The 22,811-nt window shown below is 41.4% G+C and overlaps 1 protein-coding gene across 2 annotated transcripts in view; it reads left to right on the forward strand.

Moving 5' to 3' along the window:
- Nucleotides 1-10,446, forward strand: part of Ppa1 (inorganic pyrophosphatase 1) — a 31,378-nt gene extending 20,932 nt beyond the window's left edge. The window contains exons 7-11 of one of the 2 annotated variants that reach the window (XM_004846200.4): nt 1,370-1,497; nt 1,952-2,037; nt 7,175-7,244; nt 8,433-8,475; nt 10,108-10,446. In XM_004846200.4, the coding sequence (XP_004846257.1) occupies nt 1,370-1,497; nt 1,952-2,037; nt 7,175-7,244; nt 8,433-8,475; nt 10,108-10,139 (359 nt within the window). In that variant the 3' untranslated portion in view covers nt 10,140-10,446. The remainder of the gene's footprint in view (nt 1-1,369; nt 1,498-1,951; nt 2,038-7,174; nt 7,245-8,432; nt 8,476-10,107) is intronic. The other variant, XM_021259542.2, reaches the window with a different exon arrangement.
- Nucleotides 10,447-22,811: the final 12,365 nt, after the last annotated feature.

The raw sequence follows: 22,811 nt of genomic DNA on the forward strand, positions 1-22,811 counted from the left end.
AGCATTTAGATCTTTGATCCATTTTGATTTTAGTTTAGTACATGGTGAGAGATATGGGTCTTGACTCAATCTTCTGTGGATAGCAAGATTTCCCAGCACCATTTGTTTAAAAGGCCATCTTTCCTCCAGAATATGTTTTTGGCCCCTCTGATCAGATGGCTGAGTGTGCCTGTGGTTGTTTCTGCATCCTCTATTCTGTTCCGTTGATTTACATGTCTGTTTTTGTACCAGTACCATGCTGTTTTTTTTTTTTTTTTAATACCATGCTGTTTTTAATCACTGTAACTTTGTAATATAATTTGAAATCCAGGATTGTGATGGCTCCTGTTTTGCTCTTGTTGCCCAGGATTCCTGTACGTATTCTGGGTGTCTTCTGGTTTCATATGAATTTTAGAGTCGTTTTTTCTAGTTCTGTAAGGAATGCTATTACTGTTTTGCTCAGGATTGCATTATATGTATATATCACTTTGGAAGTGTGGTCATTTTGACAATATTGGTTCTGCCTCTCCAGGAGTAGGGAATGTCTCTCCATTTTCTGATGTCCTTTTCCATCTTCTTTTTGGAAGTACTGTAGTTTTTATTATAGAGATCTTTCACTTTGTTAGGTTAACTCCTAAGTATTTAATTTTTCTTGAAACTATTATGAATAATTGTTTTCCTAATTTATTTCTCCTATGGCTTCTAGCCAACATTTAAAATGTCACCTATGGGCTGGGGATGGAGCTCAGTGGCAGAGCATTGCCTGGAATGCACATGGCCCTAGGTTCAATCCCCAGCCCCACAAAGTTAAAAGCAAAAGAAAAAAAAAGTTTTAAAAAAGTAATCCATTAAGAAATATAAGTCTAATTCATTTTTCTTGTCTTGTTATTGGGATATGACCCTCTGAAATATAGCCTCAACTTGTCTTTTTAGTACCTTCTGCCTTTCTGATAGATATTATCCACACTTGCCAAACTGGTTCTTTCATTATGAAACCCCATCATTTCTCTTTCCTCCTATCTAACAGTAGTTATAGTTGCACTGATTTGATAGCTCAGTACTTAATTTCAGAGTTATTCTAAGACTGTAGATTGATTTCCTTTTAATTTGTATGCGTTCTCTTCTTAACAAGCCCTAATATTGTCTTAAACTTTTTGATAATAAACTACAGCTCTCTCTGCCAGGTGTGGTGGTGCACACCTGTAATCCAAGCACCAGGAAGGCTGAGGCAGGAGGATCGCTGCCAGTTCGAGGCCAGCCTGGGCAATATAGTGAGACCCTGTCTCAAAAAAACAAAAAATAAATAAATAAACTAAGCTCTCTCAATGTAATACTTGATGTTTTTGTTGAATGTATAAACACATATCATACACCCTGCTTATTCTCCTAGATATCAGTGACGTTGAACGGCTGAAACCTGGCTACCTAGAAGCTACTGTGGACTGGTTTAGAAGGTACAAGGTTCCTGATGGAAAACCAGAAAATGAGTTTGCTTTCAATGCAGAATTTAAAAATAAGGTAAGTGTCATTCAGAACTGTAGCTTTAGGCCTAGTTGTGTGAGGCTTATAATTGAACCATATTGTTTTCATCTAAAAATTGATAAAACGAAAGTCTAAAGATATAAGACAGAATTGGTGTTTATGAAAATGTTCTCTTCCATTTTTGATAAGAGGAAGTGATTCAAAGAGACAAAGTATCTGGGTGTGGTGCACACACCTGTAATGCCAGCAGTCTAAAAGGCTGAGGCAGGAGGATCAAGAGTTCAAGCCCAGCCTGGGCAACTTAGCCAACTTAGTGGGACCCTGTCTCAAAATAAAAAATAAAGAGCTAGGGATATAGCTGAGTGTAAAAGCCCTGGGTTCAGTCTCCCATACTGCAAAAAGAGGGGAGAGGGTATATCAGGCTTTGAGGAATTGTTGATAAGAAAAGGATTCTTTTCATCATTGTAATATATATCTCTTCAAATTATAGGACTTTGCAATTGATATCATTAAAAGCACTCATGACTATTGGAAAGCATTAGTGACTAAGAAAACGGATGGGAAAGGAATCAGTTGGTAAGTGTTACCTCTTTGCTGCAAATTTAACACAAAGCAGACCAACCAGCTTGCTCAGAGGTTTTTTTTTTTTGCTTTTTTTTTTCGTACCGGGGATTGAACCCAGGTCCTCAGCTTGCGAGGCAGGTGGTGGAACCACTGAGCTAAATCCCTGGCCCAAACCTTTATTGGTACACTTTTTTTTTTTTTTTTTTTTTTGGTACTGGGGACTGAACCTGGGTCCTCAGCTTTCAAGGCAGGCGGTAGAACCACAGTCGCTCAGAGTTTTTAGTCACCATAAAACACTGTACTGTTGAACTGGTTTCCTGGGCACCATGATACATGCTTGTAGTCTCAGCTACTAGGAAGGCTGAGGCAGGAGGACTGCTTGAATCCATAAGTTTAAGGCCAGCCTAGGCAACATGGTGAGATCCTGTCTCAAAAAAACGAAGGAAGGAAGGAAGGGAGGAAAGAGGCTGGTTTTGTCAGTCAGTGCTATGTGGATGGGAAGGTAAAATCATAGACAACCCAAAGATGCTCATAAGGCACCTCACTGAACAAGTACAGACTTAAACATAAAGGAAACAGAAGCCAGAGCTGCCTGAGGTTACGTAATTGGGAAAGGTCTGGCATTCTCTGGGGTAAACACGTCAGACGCATAACAACCACCCCAGTGGCAGCCATGCATGCTGAATTTACTACCACTAATAATAATAGCTGATGTTTTCTGAGCAGTTAGTACCTGGCAGCCAGGTAACAGAGATGTAGGGAGACTGAAGTCACTGAAGTCAACCAAAGTCACCCGGGGTAGGTGTGGAGCAACGTCTGTCTCCCAAACATGCGTTCTTACTCAATACAATAGATTTCTAAGCTGTTGAGACATTTGTAATAGGATGCTCACTATCCTCACTTAACCATTATGCTGGACACACTAGGCAGTAAGGTAAATTAGAGAAAGAAATACAATGTAAGGATACTTGAAAAGGGGAGAGAAATTGTTGTACATCATACTGTATGCCCAGGAAACTGGCAAAAAGCAAGCATTCATAGGATGACTAATTACAAAATGAGTATATGATGGGGTTATCAAAAAATGGTGAGTGGGCTGGGGATTTAGCTCAGTAGTTTTGCCTCCTGCTGTGCAAGCACAAGGACCCGAGTTTGATCTCCGGTACCAAAAAAAATGGTAAGTGTTTAAATTAAAATTTTTATTACAGTAAAGGCACATTGCCATTAACCCCCCTCAAAGCCTCCTTCTCACTTCAAACACATTTATTTCATCCTTCTTTTTTTTTTGGTACTGGGGATCGAACTTGGGTCCTTGCACTTGCGCAGCAGGTGGCGAAACCACGGAACTAAATCCCAGGCCCAATTTCATCATTCTTGATAATATATCTTTTACTGTAGTAAGTTTTAAAAATTTAACCATTCACTGTATTTTCTGATCACCCTTGTATGTGTATATTAGTAGCTTTCTATATAAACAGGAACCATAATGGAGGAAAGGATCCTATATAAAATATTTTAATTTTAATTTAATTTAATTTTATTTTATGATTTTTTGAGACAGTCTTGCTCTGTAATTCATGCTGGCCTTGAACTCACTATGTACCCCAGGCTGGCCTTGAACTTGCAGCTATCCTCCTGCCTCAGCCTCCCAAGTGCTGGGATTACAGGTATGTGCCACCACGCCCAGCTTTAGAATGTTTTTCTTTTCTTTTTTTTTTTTTTAAATTTTTTCTTTTTAGAATGTTTTTCTAAAACTGCCAAAGTCCAAACGTAAATCTGCAGGACCCAGAAAAACAAAACTTTAAAATCGAATATAAAAGATACTAAATAGTAATATATGCTGGGGCTGGGGATTTAGCTCAGTGGTTCTGGCGCCTGCCTTGAAAGCGCAAGGTCCCAAGTTTGATCCTTGGTACCAAAAAAGAAAGAGAGAGAGAGAGAGAGAGAGAGAGAGAGAGAGAGAGAGATTTGGTGTTTAAGAATGACATTCAAGTCCAGTGGGCTGGTTCATGCTTGTAATCCCAGCACTTGGGAGGCCAAAGCAGGAGAATTGCAAGTTCAGAGCCAGTCTGGGCCACGGAGCAAGACCCGTGTCAAAAAAAAGGCTATTGTAAATTTCCACTGTAGTCCATGCTGTATTTCCCAGATGCAGCATGTACTTTTGTTTAGTCTCTCCCTCTTTTTCTCTTTACTTGATCTATCTAAGCTTGTTCTGCAGAGCCAGTTTCTTCCCCACTCTTCACTTTTACTTTCTTGAATAAACTTGGCCACTGCTTAAAAAAAAAAGACATTCAGTTTTATCTAGAAAAAAAGAATTTTTTCTTTTAAAGAATGTATTTTGGATCTGAGGTTTTGGACCAACCGGCTAAGAAGAAAATAAAACTAGATTTCTCATTCTTTACCTCTGTACTGGTGTGCCTGCTTGTAACCAGGTAACAATCTGCCCGTTTTGTTTTGTTTTGATGCTGTAACCATGCAGTTTTGGTGACTGTGCCCTACACACAGTATCCCAGCCCTAGTTTTCTTCCAGCCTATTTTATTTTATTTACATATATATTTTTTTGAGACAGGGTCTTGCTATGTAGTTGAGGCTGGCCTTGAACTCACTGTGTAGCCCAGGCTGGCCTTGAATTTGTGGCAGTCCTCCTGGCTCAGCCCCTTAAGTGCTGGGATTACACGTGTGTGCCACCACACTTGGCATTTCCAGCCTATTTTACACTCTTACATTAATTTGGTGCTCTCTGCCAGCCTTTATGTTTCTAACCCTTGTCTTACATCACTGTTTCATTCCAGACAAATAAATGTTAGTGTTGAACATTTTTAGAAAAAGCATAGGCAGGTGTATTTTTCAGTTTGTAGGGAAGGACTTTTCAGATAACACAGAACTCAAAATACATAAAAGAAGGTTTTGCTTAATGGTATTATTTTTTTATGTAATAAAGACAGTTTTTCCAGTTTCTTTTTTTTTTAAATAAGACATGACAAAGACCTGAGTTCCTTAATTTATAGATACTTTATTGAAGTTGATAAGAAAGGAAAAAAAAACCTAACATCTCCATAGATGAAAGGAAAAAGATGGGAAAAGGTAGCTTCCTTATAAGCCACACAGTCTTACTCATAACTTAAAATGCTGTTCAACAAGATGATGGTAATTTCCATTAGTTTTGCAAAATTTCAAAACAATCAGGTGATAGCCAGGGATTACAAGAACTGTACAGCTGGTAGAAGCAGAAATGGGTGCAGCCTTTGGAGATGGAGAATTTGCCATACCCAGTCCAAAAAAATTAAGATGCAACATGTCTTTCTCTGTAGCACCACTGTGAATGTATCTTGTAGGTAGATCCCCAAAAGTTCACCAAGATGTACAGATACACATGTTCTTTTTTTCCCCCCCTTGTGTGCTGGGGATTGAATGCAGGACCTTCTCACTAAACTACATCCCTAGCCCTTTTTATTTTTTATCTTATTACAGGGTCCCTGATAAGTTGACCGGGCTGGGCTCGAATTTGTAATCATCCTGCTTCCACAGTGCTGGGACTATAGACATGCACTGTTATTCATGGCTTAATTTTTTTTTAATATCAAAAGTTAATCTCAGCAGTAAGATTTTTCTCTGAGTATGAGAATATCCTGATGTATAATTTTCCCAAGAATCTTCTCTTCTTTGTCAGTATAATGCCCTGTAAAATGAAAACATTATCCTTCCACAAACAAAAAAAATTGAGAAGAGTTAAACATTTATGTGAAATTGTACAATCATAAATAAAACTTAGCATTTAAGTTAACTTCTTTTTTGTAGTATCTCACTATTTTCATGGAAATGGCCTTAATGTAAAGTAACAGATAACTGCGGCTATTTCATTTCTTATTGTACACATATTAATTCTATATTATAATAGTTCAGAAAGTTGGAACTATGGATAAGCAAAAGCATTTTTTTTTTAAACCACACTTTTTGATAGTCATGATCCTAGTTAGGGATGGAGGCTTATCTGTCTCCTCCAGACCTACCACTGAGATCCCAGGAGGCCTCATCAAAAGAGCAGTATGAGCATAAAATAAAAATAATTCCTTTCATTGTCATCTAAAAATTGATTAATATAAAACAGAAAAAGATTTCCAAAAGTCATCTGATGATCCTGTTGAGTATCAGGTCATGACTGATGTGTGGAGTGGGCATTCAAAGATTGGTTGAATAAATAAATTAATTAGCTTTTGAAAAAAAATATGCTTTTCTCAGATACCCATATTAATACTTGGAGGTTTTTTGGTAATTAAGAGTATACTGTATGCACAATTCACTGTATGGTTTTTAAATTTAGCAGTATATTGTAAGCATTTCCCCATTATAATAGTATACAACATCCCGTATCTGTATATTCTATTTTGTGAATAAATATTTTTAATCATTCCTTGTTGAACATTTTGATTAGTTCCAAGTTTTTGCTATTACCAACCGTGAAATGGCATAAGGTAAACAACATTATAGATCATTGTTTCTGTTTCACACTGGGTTCTGAGAGGTAGAATTTCTCTATCAAAGCCTATGAACTTTTTAAAGGTTCTGGATACACCTTACTGAGTTATTTTTCAGAAACATTGAGCCAGGTATTCTGTCAGATGAGTCTCCTTCAGATGCCTCATCAGTCCTGATAGGAACGGCAGTTTTCTTATTGTCTCAATGTTTTCAATTAGGAAAGATATCTTTTTTTATTTTTAGGAAAGATATATTTTTCAGCTATTTCAGTGAGAACTACAAAGCATTCATCTTAGAGTCTTAAATCTGAATTTAAGATATTTGAATAAAATTAACCACAAGAGAGAGGCATGGTGGTACACATCAGTAATCCCAGCACTCTGGGAGGCTGAGGCAAGAGGATTACAAATCTGAGCCCAGCTTGAGCAACTTAGTGAGACCTTGTCTCAAAATTTAAAAAGGCCCTGTGGGTGGGGGTGAGCCCTGGGTTCAATCGCCAGTACTGCCAAAAAAAAAATGTAACCAGTAACTAGAATGTTTAATATAGGTGAGAAAGCTTTGACCTAAACCAGACTTGAATGTCATCTGGCCTTTGTCTTCAACTTTTTTCTTATCTCTGAAGAGAGGATATCCTGTTGTTTTACCTTCTGACTACTTTGCTTTATTCATCAGCATGAACACAACAGTGTCTGAGAGCCCTTTCAGGTGTGACCCTGATGCTGCCAAAGCCATCGTGGATGCGGTATGCAGACCCCTTTAACAAGAGGGCAGACGGGTGGCCTGGGAGATGGGTGTGCCGTGCTAGCCGAGAAACTCCGGTGTGCCTGAGATTGCGTGAGGTCTGAGCATTAGAACCCAGGGCACTTGGGAGTAGCATTTCACTGAGGGGAAGCTGAGGAGTGGTCCTGGTCAACTATAAGTCAGACGGACAGCAAAGTATAATTTGTAAAAAGTCAGAATGAGTCCACAAGGTTCTGGGTAGCCCACAAGCCTGTTACTTACCATAAGCTTTTTTCACAAAAGAAGCAATGGGAATTTACTTGACTTGGTTCCTGGCAAGGACCAAGGAAATTACCAAATTGTCAGTACAGTTGCAGAAACAATTTATAGAATTAAAAAAGACTTCTGTGTGAGATAATAAACTATCAAAGCAGTAGTTTGTACTTTGTTTTATGGTGTGGTACCAGGGATCGAACTCGGGGACCTTGTGCTTGCAAGGCAAGCGGCAGAACCACTGAACTTAATCCCAGGTCCCTTGTTTGTACTATTTTTAAGACTCTGATTTGAACATTCCAGGACCTGAACCAGATCATCTTATATTATTTTCATTTATAATGTTAGAAAAAGGCAAACCAGAGAAAATGGAGTCTTTATACTGTGTTGTAAAAAGGACATTATTGGTGAACCCAGTACATTTAGATTCATCTTTGTTTACATATGAATCTTGACAAAATTAAGATAAGTAAGGAAAACTGGAAAGGAAAAGCCAGTGGTTAATTATCGTAACTTTTTAATAAGAACATTTTATCTACATTTTTTATATGTGTGCATATGTAAAGTCATTATGTATGTATGTCAGTTTTTATTCTTCCTTTCAAAAAACATGTATTTTATTAATTATTCTCCAATGTGACATTGAAAGTCAAGGGCTTGGGCCAGGGATTTAGCTCAGTGGTTCTGGCACCTGCCTCGCAAGCACAAGGACCTGAGTTCGATCCCCGGTACCAAAAAAAAAAAAAAAAAAAGAAAGTCAAGAGGCTTGACTTTGCATCTCTCAGCAGTGGGGCAAAACTTACACTGTTCCTGTATGTTCTAAATTATTTATAGTGCCTAAAAATTGGGGTGGTCCTGTTCCAATTCTTTTACAGTTTTGTCCATATACTTTTTCATCCCTGGGGTTAGGCTAATACATTTTAATCTTTTATTTTAGCTACCACCACCATGTGACTCTGCCTGCACAGTACCAACAGATGGTAAGAGCTACATTAGTGTAAAATTACATTAAAAGGGGCTGGGGATTTAGCTCAGTGGTTCTGCTGCCTGCCTCAAGTGGAAGGACCCGAGTTCGATCCCTGGTACCAAAAAAAAAAAATTACATTAAAAATTACATATAAGAGCTGGGGATTTAGCTCAGTGGTTCTGCTGCCTACCTCAGCAAGGGCAAGGTCCTGAGTTCGATCCATGGTACAAAAAAAAAAGTTATGTATATGCATGTGAAATTGTATATGTTTAATTGACAGTGATATATTTACAGGTACAATGGGATGTTTTGATAATATAATTATAATGTAGAATGATTAAATCAGGTGAATTAACAAATCTGTAACCTCACATATGTTTTTTGTGGTGAAACATTTAAAAATTACTGTTCTAGCCATTTTGAAATATACAGTGGGGCTGGGAGTGTAGTTCAGGGTAGAGCTCATACTCTAGGCCCTAGGTTCAATTTCTAGCCTAAGGAAGGAAGAAAAAAGGAAAGAAGGGAGAGAGGGAGGAAATATGCAATACATTATTATTTAGTATACTCAGCACTCTCTGTAGCGGATCCATAAAGTTTGTCCCTCCTGTCTGACTGCGACTTTCTACTGTTTCAATCAGTGTGTTTCTCTCCTTTCCCTATCTACCTGCCCTGACACCCCAGCCCTTACAAACACCATTTTCTCTCTAGAATTTCAGCTTTTTCAGATTCCACACATAAATGAGATCACGCAGTATTTGTCTTTCTGTGCTAGTTTATTTCATGTGACATAATGTGCTCCAGGTTCATGCATGTTATGTGTATTTTTATTTGGCTTTTTTTTTGGTACCGGGGATCGAACTCAGGCCCTTGCACTTACGCAGCAGGCAGCGAAACCACTGAGCTAAATCCTCGGCATGTTATGTGTATTTTTAATGTACCACATATATACAGAGAGAGGGGGAAGGAAGAAGGGAAAGAGTAAGAGAAGGAAAAGAAACATTTTAAAGTTTCTTAGAAATCTGTCTTTTGATAACTTACTGGTGGTTCTGTCCACTTAAAAAACAAATTTGAAGCTGGGCATGGTGACACACATCTGTGATCCCAACACTTGGGAGGGTGAATCAGGATGATTGCAAATTCAAGGCTGGCCTGGATTACATAGCAAGACCTTGTCTCAAACAAAAACAAAAACAGATTTGAAAATCACATTATATGATTAGCATTGAGAGTATGGAAGTCCAAGCCAGGCGTGGTGGCACATGCCTGTAGCCACAGCTACTCTGGAGGCTGAAACAGGAGAATCATGAGTTCAAGGCCAGCCTGAGCAATTTAACAATTCCTCTCTCAAAATAAAAATAATAAATCAAAAGGGCTGGGAATGTAGGTCAGTGCTCCCCAGGTTCAATTTCCAGTACTGTCCCACCCCCACCCCCATCCCCCACTACCAAAAAAGAGAGAAAGAAAGCCCAAACTAAAACTCCATCCTGAGGTACCAGCAATTGTTATAGCATAACTTTGCATATGTGTGTTTTAAGGTGACACCATAGCCAGATCCATTAATCCAAGTACAGTATTCTGGGTTACGTGTCAGGTGTGATTTTGATTCTCAACAGGGATTCTAATTTGATTTTTTCTCTGAATACAGTGGATAAATGGTTCCATCACCAGAAAAACTGATGAGACTTCTCTGGAATACAAGCTGATACCTGCTGCATCCTGTTTATCTGGAAGTATTAGAGGCAAAAGTAGTAGCTTTCCAAAGCTCTAGATTTATAGATCTCATCTGACCAATCCAGTATATTCAGAATGTTATCTGTCTAAAACCATTTTTCCTATCTCAATGAAGGTAACTTTCAGTAGTTCCTACTTAAGTATCAAAGCACTTGTGATTGGGAAGTCATTTGTGAGTAGATAGATGTGTGAGATGAACACATATTGGATGTATATGTTTACCATGTTAGAAAATAAAATTATTTTGCTGAAACTTGACTTTATGATATTTTATTTTATTCTGAAAATAACATTACCAATCAAGTATGGTAATGTTTGTTTTCTATCACTGATCTTTTTTTTTTTGGTACCAGGGATCGAACTCGGGACCTTGCGCTTGCGAGGCAGGCAGTGTGGAGCCACTGAGCTAAATCCCCAGCCCTATCATTGATCTTTTAATTCAGTTCTAGAATTAATAGGTAAAAACTAACTGCTCATTTGTAGGAGCCCAGCAGTGAAATCCCTTATACTTGTTGTACTCTTGATCCTGTGCTCTATTACGTGATTCCTGGCATCCTGCTCTAGGATTAATTTTTATCACTTTAGGAAGAGTACAGCCTTTGTTGAAGGCTGAAGTAATACTTATATTTTTATGTCTTTAATCAATTAATTGGACCCTTAAGTCATTTACATTGTATTCTAAGTTATCAACCAGAATAGCTTTGTGATAAGTTAGTGGCCTTTGGCGCTGGACAGACTTAAGTTTGAATCCTGGCCCATCTTTTTACCAGCTCTGTCATCTTAGGCAAGTTACCAGCCACTCAGCCTCGGTTCCCTCATCTGTAAAACAGACACTCTTGCGTGATTGCTTAGAGTACACATTCAGATATTTTTTATTGAAGTTTTGTTGAGATGACTGTAGATCCACATGCAATTGTCAGAAATAATACAGAAAAATTCCCTCACACCTTGTCCAGTTTTCCCCCAGAATATCATTTTATAAAACTAGATAAAAAAAACAACAACAAAAAACTAGATCTCAGATTTCCCAGTTCCACCTGTACTAATTTGTGGTCTGTTGTTCTATACAATGTAATTGCCTAGGTAGGTTCATGCATCCCACAAAGCACTGAATAGGGCCAACCTTACACAGATCTCTCATGTTGCCCTTCCCTGTCCTGTCCTTCCCATACTCCAGTCCTTGACCTCTGGAAACCACTAATCTGGCCTTCATTTTTCTAGATTTTTGTCATTTCAAAATGTTATAGAACCAGGCATGGTCACACATGCCTGAATCCCAGCACTGGAAGCTGAGGCAGGAGGATCACGAGTTTGAGGCCAGCTTGTGTTACTTAGTGATTTCAAAACCAGCCTGAACTATGTAGTGAGATCCTGTCTCAAAAATAAAAAGATTGTTTATTCTTGGACCTGTGCCTTTTCATATAATTTTACAATAAATTTTGTCTTGTCTATGCCAGTAACAAAACTTTACTGGGATTTAATAGGCATCGCATTAAACTTATAGATCAATTTTAATCATGTTCAGAGAACATTTTGCTCAGGCTGCCATAAGCACATACTGGATAGAGCCAGTAACAGCTGTCAAGAAGCTCTGGGTATTTGAATAGATAAGTTTTCTGTGGACTAAACCCAAAAAGAAATCTGAACTCCTAAGACCACAGCCGTTCTACAAATGGCTTTCTTGAGGTTTGGCTTAGAGCCAGGCACTGTTTCATGTAGATAACTGCAGATGTAGTGACAGACACGGTCACCGTAATAGGTTCAGTTATGATCCTCAATCCCCTAAAACTCCTAATGCATTTCTTTTTTTGTTTTGTTTTTTGGTACCTGGGATTGAGCTCAGGACCTTGTGCTTGCCAGGCAGGCGCGGTGCCACATCCCCGGCCCCTCTAATGCATTTTTGTTACTAATTTCTAGTTTGATTCCCATATGGTCAAAAAACACTGATTTTGATTCCTTCATAAAGGCTGCTTTATGGTGTATCTTGGAGAATGTTCTATGGGCACTTAAAAAAATTGTGTCCTCAGGGGTTGGAGGTATAGCTCAGTGGGAGAGCACTTGCCAGCCCGCATGAAGCCCTGGTTTTGAGTCTTAGCACTACCAAAAAAAAGTGTTGGGCTGGGGATATAGCTCAGTGGCACTGAGCCTGCCTTATAAGTGCAACGTCCTGAGTTTGATCCCTGGTACCAAAAAACAACAAAAACAAACAAAAAGTGTTTTGCTGTTGACAAGTGTTCTATGTTCTATTTATGTCCCTTAGGTCCTACCCTGTTGGTGGATAGTGCCATTTAGGTGTTTTGTTGCTGATTTTCTAACAGTTCTGTGAGTTGTTGAAGAGGAGGTGTGGAGGTCCCCAGTTGTAACTGGGTTTGTCTACTTGGCTTTTCAGTTCTGTTGGTGTTTGTTTCATGTATTTTGAGCTCTGCTGCTTGGTAAGTACACATAGTATCCTATCTTCCTGGGGGGACTGGCCCATCTGTCATTATGTGATGGCTCTTCATCTCTAACTTGGTTAACTCTCAAGGCTACTTCATTGGCTATTGGTACAGCCACCTCTACTTTTCTTAGCTTAATGATTGCATGATGTGTTTTTTCTATTTCAACCTACCTACATTGTTGAACTCAAAATTTCATATAAGCAACATGTAGGTGAATCACATTTTTAAAATGTACCATGCCAATCTGTCTCTTGATTAGTGTGTATATATATATCATTTACATTTCAAGTAAATTTTGAAGTGTTAGCACTTTATCCTATTTGGGGTTCACTTATCTTAAATCTATAGATTTGTATCTTTCACCACATTTGGGGATTTTTTTGGCCATTTCCTCCAATACTTTCTGACCTTTCTTTTCTCTTTCTGGAACACTGATGATAGAAATGTTGGAGGGCTGGGGATTTAGCTCATTGGCACCATATCTGCCACTGAGCTAAATCCCCAGCCCAATGTGGGATCTTCTCTTATCACACAGATCTGTCTGTAGGTTCTGGTTTTTTCCTCTTTCAGACAGAATAAGTTCTGTTGTTCTGTCCTGAAGTTCAGTGTTTCTATTCTTCTGTCAATTCTGTGTTTAAGCCTATCAAATTTTTCATTTCCATTATTAGTGTCCAGTTCTGTGATTTCCATTTAGTTCTTTTATATAACTTCTGTTTCTTTGCTGAGAATTTCTAGTTGTAATTTCCATCAGGGAAATTTCTAGTTGACAATGCAATTTTAAGTCAGCTGCTTTAAAATCTTTGTCAGGATTCATCTCAGCCTTAGCATCAGTTGACTGTATCTCCTCATTCAAATTACAAGTTTACTGGCTCTTTGTTATGATAGCTAATTGTCAATAGTACTGTAGGTATTTTGGCTGTTTTGTTGAGAGAGTCTCACTATGTAGTTCAGGCTGGCGTAGAATTCACAGCGATCCCCTGTCTCAGCCTTCCAAGTGTTGGGATTACAGGTGTGCACCACCATCTTGCCTATTATGTAGCATTACCAGTTACCTTCTGTCAGGTTCAGGACCCATGCGCCTAATGTGTCAGTCCTGTTTTTAAAGTGATTTCTTTCTTTTCTTTTCCCTCCCTCCCTCTCTTTCTTTCTTGCTTTGTTTTTTTGAGATAAAGTCTCATTATGTAGTTCAGGCTGGCCTTGAACTCACTATATCACCCAAGCTGGCTAACCTTGAACTGTGTTGATTCTCCTGCTTCAGCCTTCAGAGTGCTGGGACTATAGGCATGTGTCACCACACCTGGCTTTCTAAACTTATTTCTGTTAAAAGTAACAAGTAAGCTTTCTAATGAAGATTCTGAAATGAGGAAGAAATCACGTGTGCCCACTACACAGGAATCACCCACCTGTGCTTATAGAAGGAAAGGGATAGACTAGTGCAGGAGGTAACATAAGCACTAGTTTTCCTGTGCCAGGGCCTTTGTAGAAAGCTGCCACTCCTCTGTTAGAGCAAAGAAAAGTATACTTCTGTGCGTGTTTGCTCTGGCTGCCATAACCACATCACGTATAGGGTGGAGCCAGTAACACTGTCAAGGAGAAGCTCTGGGTATTTGGATAGATAAGAGTTTTCTGTGGACCAAAGCCAAAAAGAAACCCAAACTCCTAGGACCACAGCCATCTACAAGTGCCTGGCACCATTTCATTTAGATGACTTCAGATGTAGTGACACATGGTCACTGTATAGTCTAGAAAGGTTCAGTTAGGATCATCGGTCCCCTAAATCTCAGTGGGTTAAGAAAACAAGTGTATTCCTCACAGGAAGTCAGCTCCGTCCCTGGGCAGCATGGTACTGCCCAAAGACACCTGCTTTCTCATGTTGTTCACCACGGGAGGGGATGGAAGGACTGCTGGAATCTCACGTGGTAGTTATATACATTTCCCCAGAAGCAACACATGCAGATGGCCTCATGGCTTTCCTTAGCCTCAGGGTAGCAGAGAAGAGCAGTCCTACCATGGATTAAAAGAAAGAACATTTGGCTGGGGATTTAGCTCAATGGTTCCACCGCCTGCCTTGAAAGCTCAAGGTCCCAAGTTCGATCCCGGGTACAAAAAAAAAAAAAAATTCTAGTAAGAAAGAACATTTAGTGAAAATGCCATGTACTTTGGCATATTATTTAATACAGACACCAGGTACCTCCCCTCTTGTGGCATTTGTCTGGGGCCCTGGAGTCCTCTACTAGGTCCTCTGTGCCTGGCTGTTGAGTGGGGGAAGAGACCGGAGAAGCTGGGCGGGGTAGGGTAGCACATGCCTGTAATCCTAGGACTTGGGAGGCTGAGGCAGGAGGATCACTTCAAGTTCAAGATCAGCTTGGGCTACACAATGAATTCAGGGCCAGCCTGAATTACAAGACCCTGTCTCAAAAAGGAGGGGGAGGGGACAGGGAGGAGAGAAGACAAAGAAAATATACCTGTCTCTCTGAGAAAAAGATGTAAGAGAGCCTAAATAAAAACTTGCCCTAGACCACTCAAGTAGTAAATGGGTCTAAGTCTTGCTTAGACCCAGATCTGATTTTGAGACAGGGCTTTTCCCATTGCTGTGCATGGATTCTGCCTTTACAGTCATTATCAATGGTTTTTAATAATTCAAGCTGATTACTCAGATATTCCTCTTTTGTTCACATTATTATTTTTTTTTCACAAAGAGATGATTTTTTTTTTTTTTTGGTACCGGGGATCGAACTCGGGTCCTTGCGCCTGTGTAGCAGGCGGCGAAACCACTGAACTAAATCCCCAGCCCCACATTATTTCTAATGGTTTAGCCTTTTTTCTTTGGGCATAACTTTTTTCCTTTGTAATTATTTTCTGAGGATGGATACTCAGGGTAGATTGCAAGATCGTGAGATATAGATTTGTGTCCCTCTTACTTTCTTTCTGCAAGAGTTTGGCTAGTTTGGAGTGCAGCATATGAGTATATTTCTTTCGTATAGGCTTGGAAGTCAAACAGGTCTGACTGTGTTACTATACCTGGTCTATATTACCCAAGCTTTAGTTTTCCATCTGCACAGGGGTGGAGGGGACTTGTATGAAAGACCTCTCGCCTGCCAGTGTCCTAATTAGGTGCTCAGTCAGAGCAAGCTGTTCAGTTGCAATCTCAACCACACTAGCTGTGATCAGTGCATTTTTTCATATAAGGGATCCTGAAGCATTGGCTCAATTATGTAAAGGATCTAAACTAGAATTCTTTTTTTTTTCCTTTTTTTTTCCGAGACAGGATCTTGATATATAGTTCAGACTCACCTTGAACTCATGGCAATCTTCCTGCCTCATCCTCCTGAGTGTTGGGATTACACATATTGCGCTACCACACCCAGCTAAGGTAGAATTCTAAATCAGAAATTCAAAAGTTATTTCACCCTCACTGAGCCCAGGCCGGCAAGGACTGCAGCTCAAATAGAAATTGTGTGCTATCTATAAACACATTTGGGTCTGCAAGGGCCTAATTTGTGCTCTCACATCTAGTGGGAGTTTTTTTGTTTTTGTTGCTGTTTTTATTTTGTGTTTTTTGGGGTTTTTTAGTTTCCAGAAATTGCACCAAGGGCCTCACACATGCTAGGCATATGCTCTACCACTGAGCTACATCCTAGCCCATTTTAAAATTTTTGACACAGGGAGGGTCTAAGTGGCTAAGTTGCCCAGGCTGGCCTTGAACTTGCAGTCCTCCTGCCTAAGCCTCCTCTAGCTGGAATTATAGGCATACACTACCATATCCAGCTGTACAGTGTTCTTTACATTTAGAAAAAAATGAGAATCACAAGGTTATGTGCCAATCTGAATTTAAAAAGAAGCCTGGGAGCAATCTGGCACCATCTATTAACATTTTAAATTCGCACTCAGTGTTTGACTGAGTGGTAATTCTAAGAATTCATCCTGGAGAGAAGTCAGCCAAGCATATAGCATATAGCAGCTTTGTTTATAATGGCAAAGCAGGAATAATATCTAAATGGCTCACAGAGGAACGGCAAATACACATTCCACACTGTGCAACAGTTAAGGGAGCTAGATGCATGGGCTGGCATGGAAGAGAGCTTTGAATTAAGCACGCGAAAGGAAAAAGCCGTAGAGCTCTACAGAAGCAAATGGTACCCTATGGGCCAAAGCCAGCCTGCTGCCTGCTTCGTAAATAAAATCTCACTGGAACACAGCCACATACACATTTCCACATTGTCTGCAGCTGCCTTTGGGCTGTGATGGTGAGTTCAGTAGGATAGGAATGCTATGGCCCCAAAGGCTGAAAATATTTGCCGTTTGACCTTTCACAGAAATTGTTGGCCAATCCCTGCCCTGCCCGCTTCCTGTTTGAACTTTATGAAGGAGGAGAGGAGGAAAGAGCTGAGTCTGTGCTTATGAGCGGAACCCACCCACCCCACCCCCCACACACCACAGGACAATGATTACCTCTGGGAGGCGGTGTAGGCCCAGCAGATTTCTTTCACCTTATAAGCTTCTGCATTTTTTGAGTGGTATTGCACAGAATTTTAAGGAAAATCAAATGAAGTTGGAGGACGGTACCAAGAATGGCATCTCACACACCAGTGACAGAAGGGGTCAGGCAGACACTGCAGCCTTTCTCCAGGTCTCTGAGGCACCTGGGAGATTTGTTTAAAAACAAAGGCCTGGGCCGGGGATTTAGCTCAGTGGTTTCACCGCCTGCTACGCAAGTGCAAGGAAGGGAGTTAGATCCCTGGTACCAAAAAAAAAAAAAAAAAAAAGATCAAAGGCCTGATTAGAACCTGAAGGGACTGGGCCCTGAAATCCACGTTTTCCTTTTTGTTGTTGTTTTGAGACAGGGTCTCACTACGTAGTTCAGGCTGGTCTTGAACGCTCTAGGATTCTCCCAGTTCGTCCTCTCGAGTGCTGGGATTACAAGGGAGTGCTCCACATCCAGCCTGAAATTGACTTTTCAAAAGTTTCCCCAAGTGCTTCTGATATATCCCAATGTCTGAAATTACTGCTGCAGTTAAAGATGCCAGGGCAAAAGATTCTCTGCGGTTTTAATATAATGTGTGTAATGACTCAGCAGAGGTCTCCAGTGGCAACAGTGACAAGAACAGGGCACAAGCCCTTCCTGAACATGGGCTCTGCCTGTGGGCTCTCTGTGCCGCACTCACCCGTGAGCCACAGCTCCGTGAGGGATGCGACATCTGAAGAAGCCTGAGTGAGCGGCGGAGGCCTCTGAGCACCTACCTTGTTTGGACCCAGAGCTAGCTTGGTGTTGGGAGCAATGTTACATAATTCTAGGAAAAAATCATTCGAGTAGGCCTAGTTCTCCTGCCTACAGGCCAGCTATTGCCATTCCAGACATAATTGCATTTTGGCCTTGGGTCACAACTGAGACCTCTGTGATCCAGGATGCTGTAATCTCCAGGACAAGACCACACCTGCGGGAGACGCCAGGGAGGAACCAAATCTTCATCTGCATAATTCCTCATTGTTCTTAGATTTCCAGGACCCCCAGCCTTTTGTTACACCTTGTTTATCCCAATGTGAAGTACTGAACTCTACAGTTTCACTTGTTACATTTATTTCCCCACGTACTGAATAAAAAGTGCTGCAAGCTAGGGGGTCTCTGTCTTTGCTGTCCAGAGCAGCACTGATCAGACCCAAAGCTCAGCTTCTTCTCAGTCTCATTTTTCTACTTTTCCTGTAATTCGCCGTGTGCTGCTGTGGGCTCGAAGGAGACTAGGACTCACTGCAGAGGTTCTGTTAACATCCCCTTCCCCTGTTCCCTACAGCTTGGGGCTGGAAATCCAGAAGAAAGAGACACTGTCCCTGCCCCATCTGAACCCATGGTGACAAATCAGTCTTCCCCTTCTCCGGTTGTTCACCCAGCTTCAAGCCGAGAGCCTGCTTCACTTTGTGAGGTCATCTGAAGAGACCAAGTCGCAGCTGAGTCACCTGCGACACCCAATTCCTCATGCACTGAACAGCAGCCTTCACCTGCCCAGCCCGCTCATGAAAACAGACCATGGGCATGGAAGTTGGACCCTACCTAAGTCTGCCAGCTCGTCCGGTGCAGAGGCACACCATGGTCACCTTTAGATCCCCATCCTTCAGCACTGTACTGAGTCTATGGGAAGAGTTTAAAGCCTCCAGAATGCTTCTCAAGTGGTTTTCTCTCTCACATTTTTTAATTCTTTTTTTGTAGTACTGGGGATTGAACCCAGAGCCTTCATACTGAGCTACAACCAAGCCCTTAAAATTTTTTTTTTTTTAATTTCTGCTGGACATGGTAGCATACACCAGTCATCTCAGCACTTGGGAGGCTGAGGCAAGAAAATCATCTCCTCAAGTCCAAGGGCAGCCTGAACTGCATAGTGAGACCCTGTTTCAAAAAAAATTTTTTTTTTTTAAATTTTGAGGTGAGATCCCATTAAGTTGTTTGGGGTGGGCTCAAACATCTGATCCTCTTGCCTCAGTCCTTCGGAGGGCTGGGATGACAGGTGCATGCCACTATACCTGGCTTCAGATGGCTTGTCCAGCATGACTTGGCTGCTGTGCCCCTCAAAGTGGCCGAGCTGCAGCCCAGTGACTGCCCAGCTCCATAGAGCCTTTGCATCAGTGTCCACCTAGGGTGCTGTGTAGCTTTGCATGCAGGTTCCTACACCCCTCAAGGACACAGCCTGTGCCAGAGGGTACTGAGGGCACAGGGGAAACAGGCAAAGCCCCGGGGCTTCAATTTCAGGAGTGTGTGTGTGTGTGTGTGTGTGTGTGTGTGTGTGTGTGTGTGAATAATCCTGAGGTTCTGTGTAGGTTATGAGACATGGATATGTCTTGATTCACAAGCCAATGTGGACTGTGAAGGAAGAGGCACCGTTTCAGGGCAAGCTGCTGTTTATGACTGTGTCTCACGGCTGTGTCACCAGCTCCCCAGAGTCCAGGTGGCCGACACTGTGGGGAAGAGCTCTGGGCTGGGGTCCTGTGACCTGGCGGCTGGCTCTGGCCACTTATGACATCAGGCTTCTCTGGGCCTCAGTTTCCTCTTTTTGTATAATGAGGTAGCAGGCTCCTACCTTGACCATATATTTTACCATGGAAGATGTCATGTCTCTAGGGAGCAGGCTGTACTGGGAAGAAAACCTCTGTGACTGAAGGGGAAGTTAAGGTTCAATCCGCATTTGTGTGAAATTGTAGATCACAAGGACAGTCCTGGCTCTCTGCCATGTCCTCAACTGCAAGATGGGGGCATTCCCTCCAAAGAGAGCCATGGAGGAGTCTACTGGAAGGATCTGAGTGGGGAACCATAAACAAGAGAACTGGCCTCCTCTTTCTGAACAAATTCTCTCTCCTAAGGGACAGCAGAGGAGGTAGATTCAGTGTCAGTGACTCTGCAAAACATACCCACTGTGAATAACAAGAATTAATAACAAGAATTAGCATGTGCACATAAATATCTGCAAGACAGAATTAGAAACTGCATCACACCTTGGTAACCTGTCATTTGAACTCCATATGTGAACTTTTCTTCTTTTATAAAAATATTTAAGGACCGGGGATTTAGCTCAGTGGTTCCAGCACCTGCCTTGAAAGCGCAAGCTCCCAAGTTTGATCCCCAGTACTAAAAAAAAAAGAAATTTAAATGCTGGCCATGGTGGCACAGGCTTGTAATCCCAACATTTGAGAGGCTGAGGAAGGAGGATCTCCATGAGTTCAAGGCCAGCCTGAACTATATGGTGAGACCCTGTTTGAGAAAACAAACAAATAAATAATAAATAAAAATACTATATAAAAGGACTCAGTTAGGGCTGGGGATTTAGCTCAGTGGTTTTGCCACCTGCTGCAAAAGTGCAAGGACCCTAGTTCGATCCCCAGTACCAAACAACAAAAAAAAGACAATCATACAATGAAGATATGTAACAATTCATTTAACCAATCTCCCATAATTTACCTTTCAGTTTTTTTCACTTTGTTTTAATCAATGACATCTTTATAAACAAATCTTGGGGAAAAAAAATCTCTGACTTTTTCCCTGAATATAAATTCCTAGAAGTAGAATGCAGGTTGATGAATAGGCACCTTTATAAAGATTCTGACCCTTGCTGAACTGTCCTTCAGAACCTGACTGGTGGTCAGGCGTGGTGGCGCAGGCCTGTAATCCAGCACTTGGAAGGCTGAGGCAGGAGGATCACTGAGTTCTAGGCCAGCCTGGGCTACACAGTGAATTCAAGGCTAGTCTGAACTACACAGCAAGACCCTGTCTTAAAAAAACCAAAAAAAGGGAAAGAAACCTGACTGGTTTGCCCTCTTGCCAGCTTAAGGAAGTCCCCCAAATCTCAGGGCTTCAGGGCTTTTGAACATGCTTTTTTTTTAAGCCAGGCATAGAAGCACATGGAAGCTAAGCACTCTGGGAGGCTGAGGCAGGAGGATCACAAGTTAAAGCTTGCCGGGGATTTTGCTCAGTGGTTCTGGCACCTGCCTCAAGTTAAAGCTCAGCCTAGGGAAGTTAGTGACTGATACCCTGTTACTGGGGATTTGGGGTGCTGTGGGCTCTTTTCAGAGATTCCAGGTTCTTGGTGTCTTGAACAAAGAATTGGACAAAACACAGGAAAAAGGTAGTGAGGTTTTACATTTGTTAAAGGTAGGAAAAGAAGTGTGCTCTGCAGAGCAAATTCAGGCCAATTAAAGGTAGGAAGAAAAGTACCTTCTGCAGAGTAAGAGTGAGCCACTGAGGGAGAGCATAGTGGCGATGAGGCAGCCTCTTTTGTATCTCCCATTCCTCAAGGTGACATCAGATCCAGGCTGTCCTATCAAAAACCTGTTTGGTTTCACACTAGAAAAACTGAAGAAAGCACTTTCTGATTGGTCCCAGTGCAGGGCTTTGGAAGTGTTTTTCTGGGCATGTGTCCTGGATCTCTGTGATTGACAGGTCATTCCCACTTGCCTAGCTGGCTGGCCACACCCTAATCTCCTGCCTCATTCGTCCCTGAGTGACATAAATCCCCATAATTCTCTATGGGACACTGAGGGTATGCTAGTCTGTGTCTTTGTATAGGTACTTCCGGCTGAAAGGGGCTGCAGGCCCTACCTACCAGGGGTTATATTGCTCTCCAACTATCTCGGGATGTTGTGGCTCATTGGCTGGGTTGAAAAAAAAACAACTTGTCACAATAAGAAAGGAGTCAGTACTTACATGTGAAGAACTGTTGAACTAACTGCCTGTTCAATGGGAGAAAGCTTGGTGAATTTGTCAGAAGAGTCATGGGCTGCAGTCTGGGTCACCATCTGAAGCCCTGAATGGACAAACACTACAGTATTAGGTTGAGGATGCAGAGCCTAAATATGACAAGGAATAGGCCAGAATATTTCCTGGTCTGTCTATAAACAGGTGGACTATGACAGATCTCGTAATAAAAGTTTCCACACTTCCTGTGGAGGAGAAAGCATGGTGAAGAGGGATATTAGGTAGACTACCAAGAGCCCGAGAGCCATAGCCCTAGCAAGATCACCTACATTATAGATCTACTTAAAAACAGGAGTCCCAGTGTAGTGCCCACTTCAGGTGTTCTGCGCTGCAGAACCCCGGTAACAACCGTGTCTCAAAATAAAAACAATAAAAGGGCTGGGCATGCAGCTCTCACACACGCATGCACACACGCACAAATCTTAGCTTATTAAATGTACTTCTCCCTTCCTAGTCATGCCTAATCAACCCTCAAGTGAATGCTATAAACCTGTGGTTCTGAAACTTCAGTGTACACCAGAATTAGCTGCAGCGCTTGTTAAAGGCAACTACAGGGCCCCAATCCAGAGATTCTAATTTCCTAGACACCCATGGAATCTGAGGCTGTGTTTCTAACAGGCTCCCAGGGGCGGCTAGAGGGAGACTCGCTGGATTCCTGGCCTAGACTGAACTCCTATGGGTCTTTTTTACTCTATGCTGTTAATTCTGCTAAACGATCTTACTCTGTGCCCTGAATACTGCTTCTTGTTGGCCCACCACCTCCATCAGCAGACTGGATTGGACAGGCTTCCTGATATTTAATAAACATGTTGCAAGTTGACTGGATGCCGCACTGAACCAAGAACTGGGATGGTCAAATACAAGTTCACACTGCCTTCCAGAATAGCACAAGTAAAGAGATCAGGTATTCATCTGCTTTTCGTTGTGGGGACAAAACACCTGACA

Source organism: Heterocephalus glaber, unplaced genomic scaffold, assembly GCF_053883595.1.
Source record: "Heterocephalus glaber isolate CG9 unplaced genomic scaffold, H.glaber_assembly_v1.0 deba00001497, whole genome shotgun sequence".
NCBI classification, from domain to species: Eukaryota; Metazoa; Chordata; class Mammalia; order Rodentia; family Bathyergidae; genus Heterocephalus; species Heterocephalus glaber.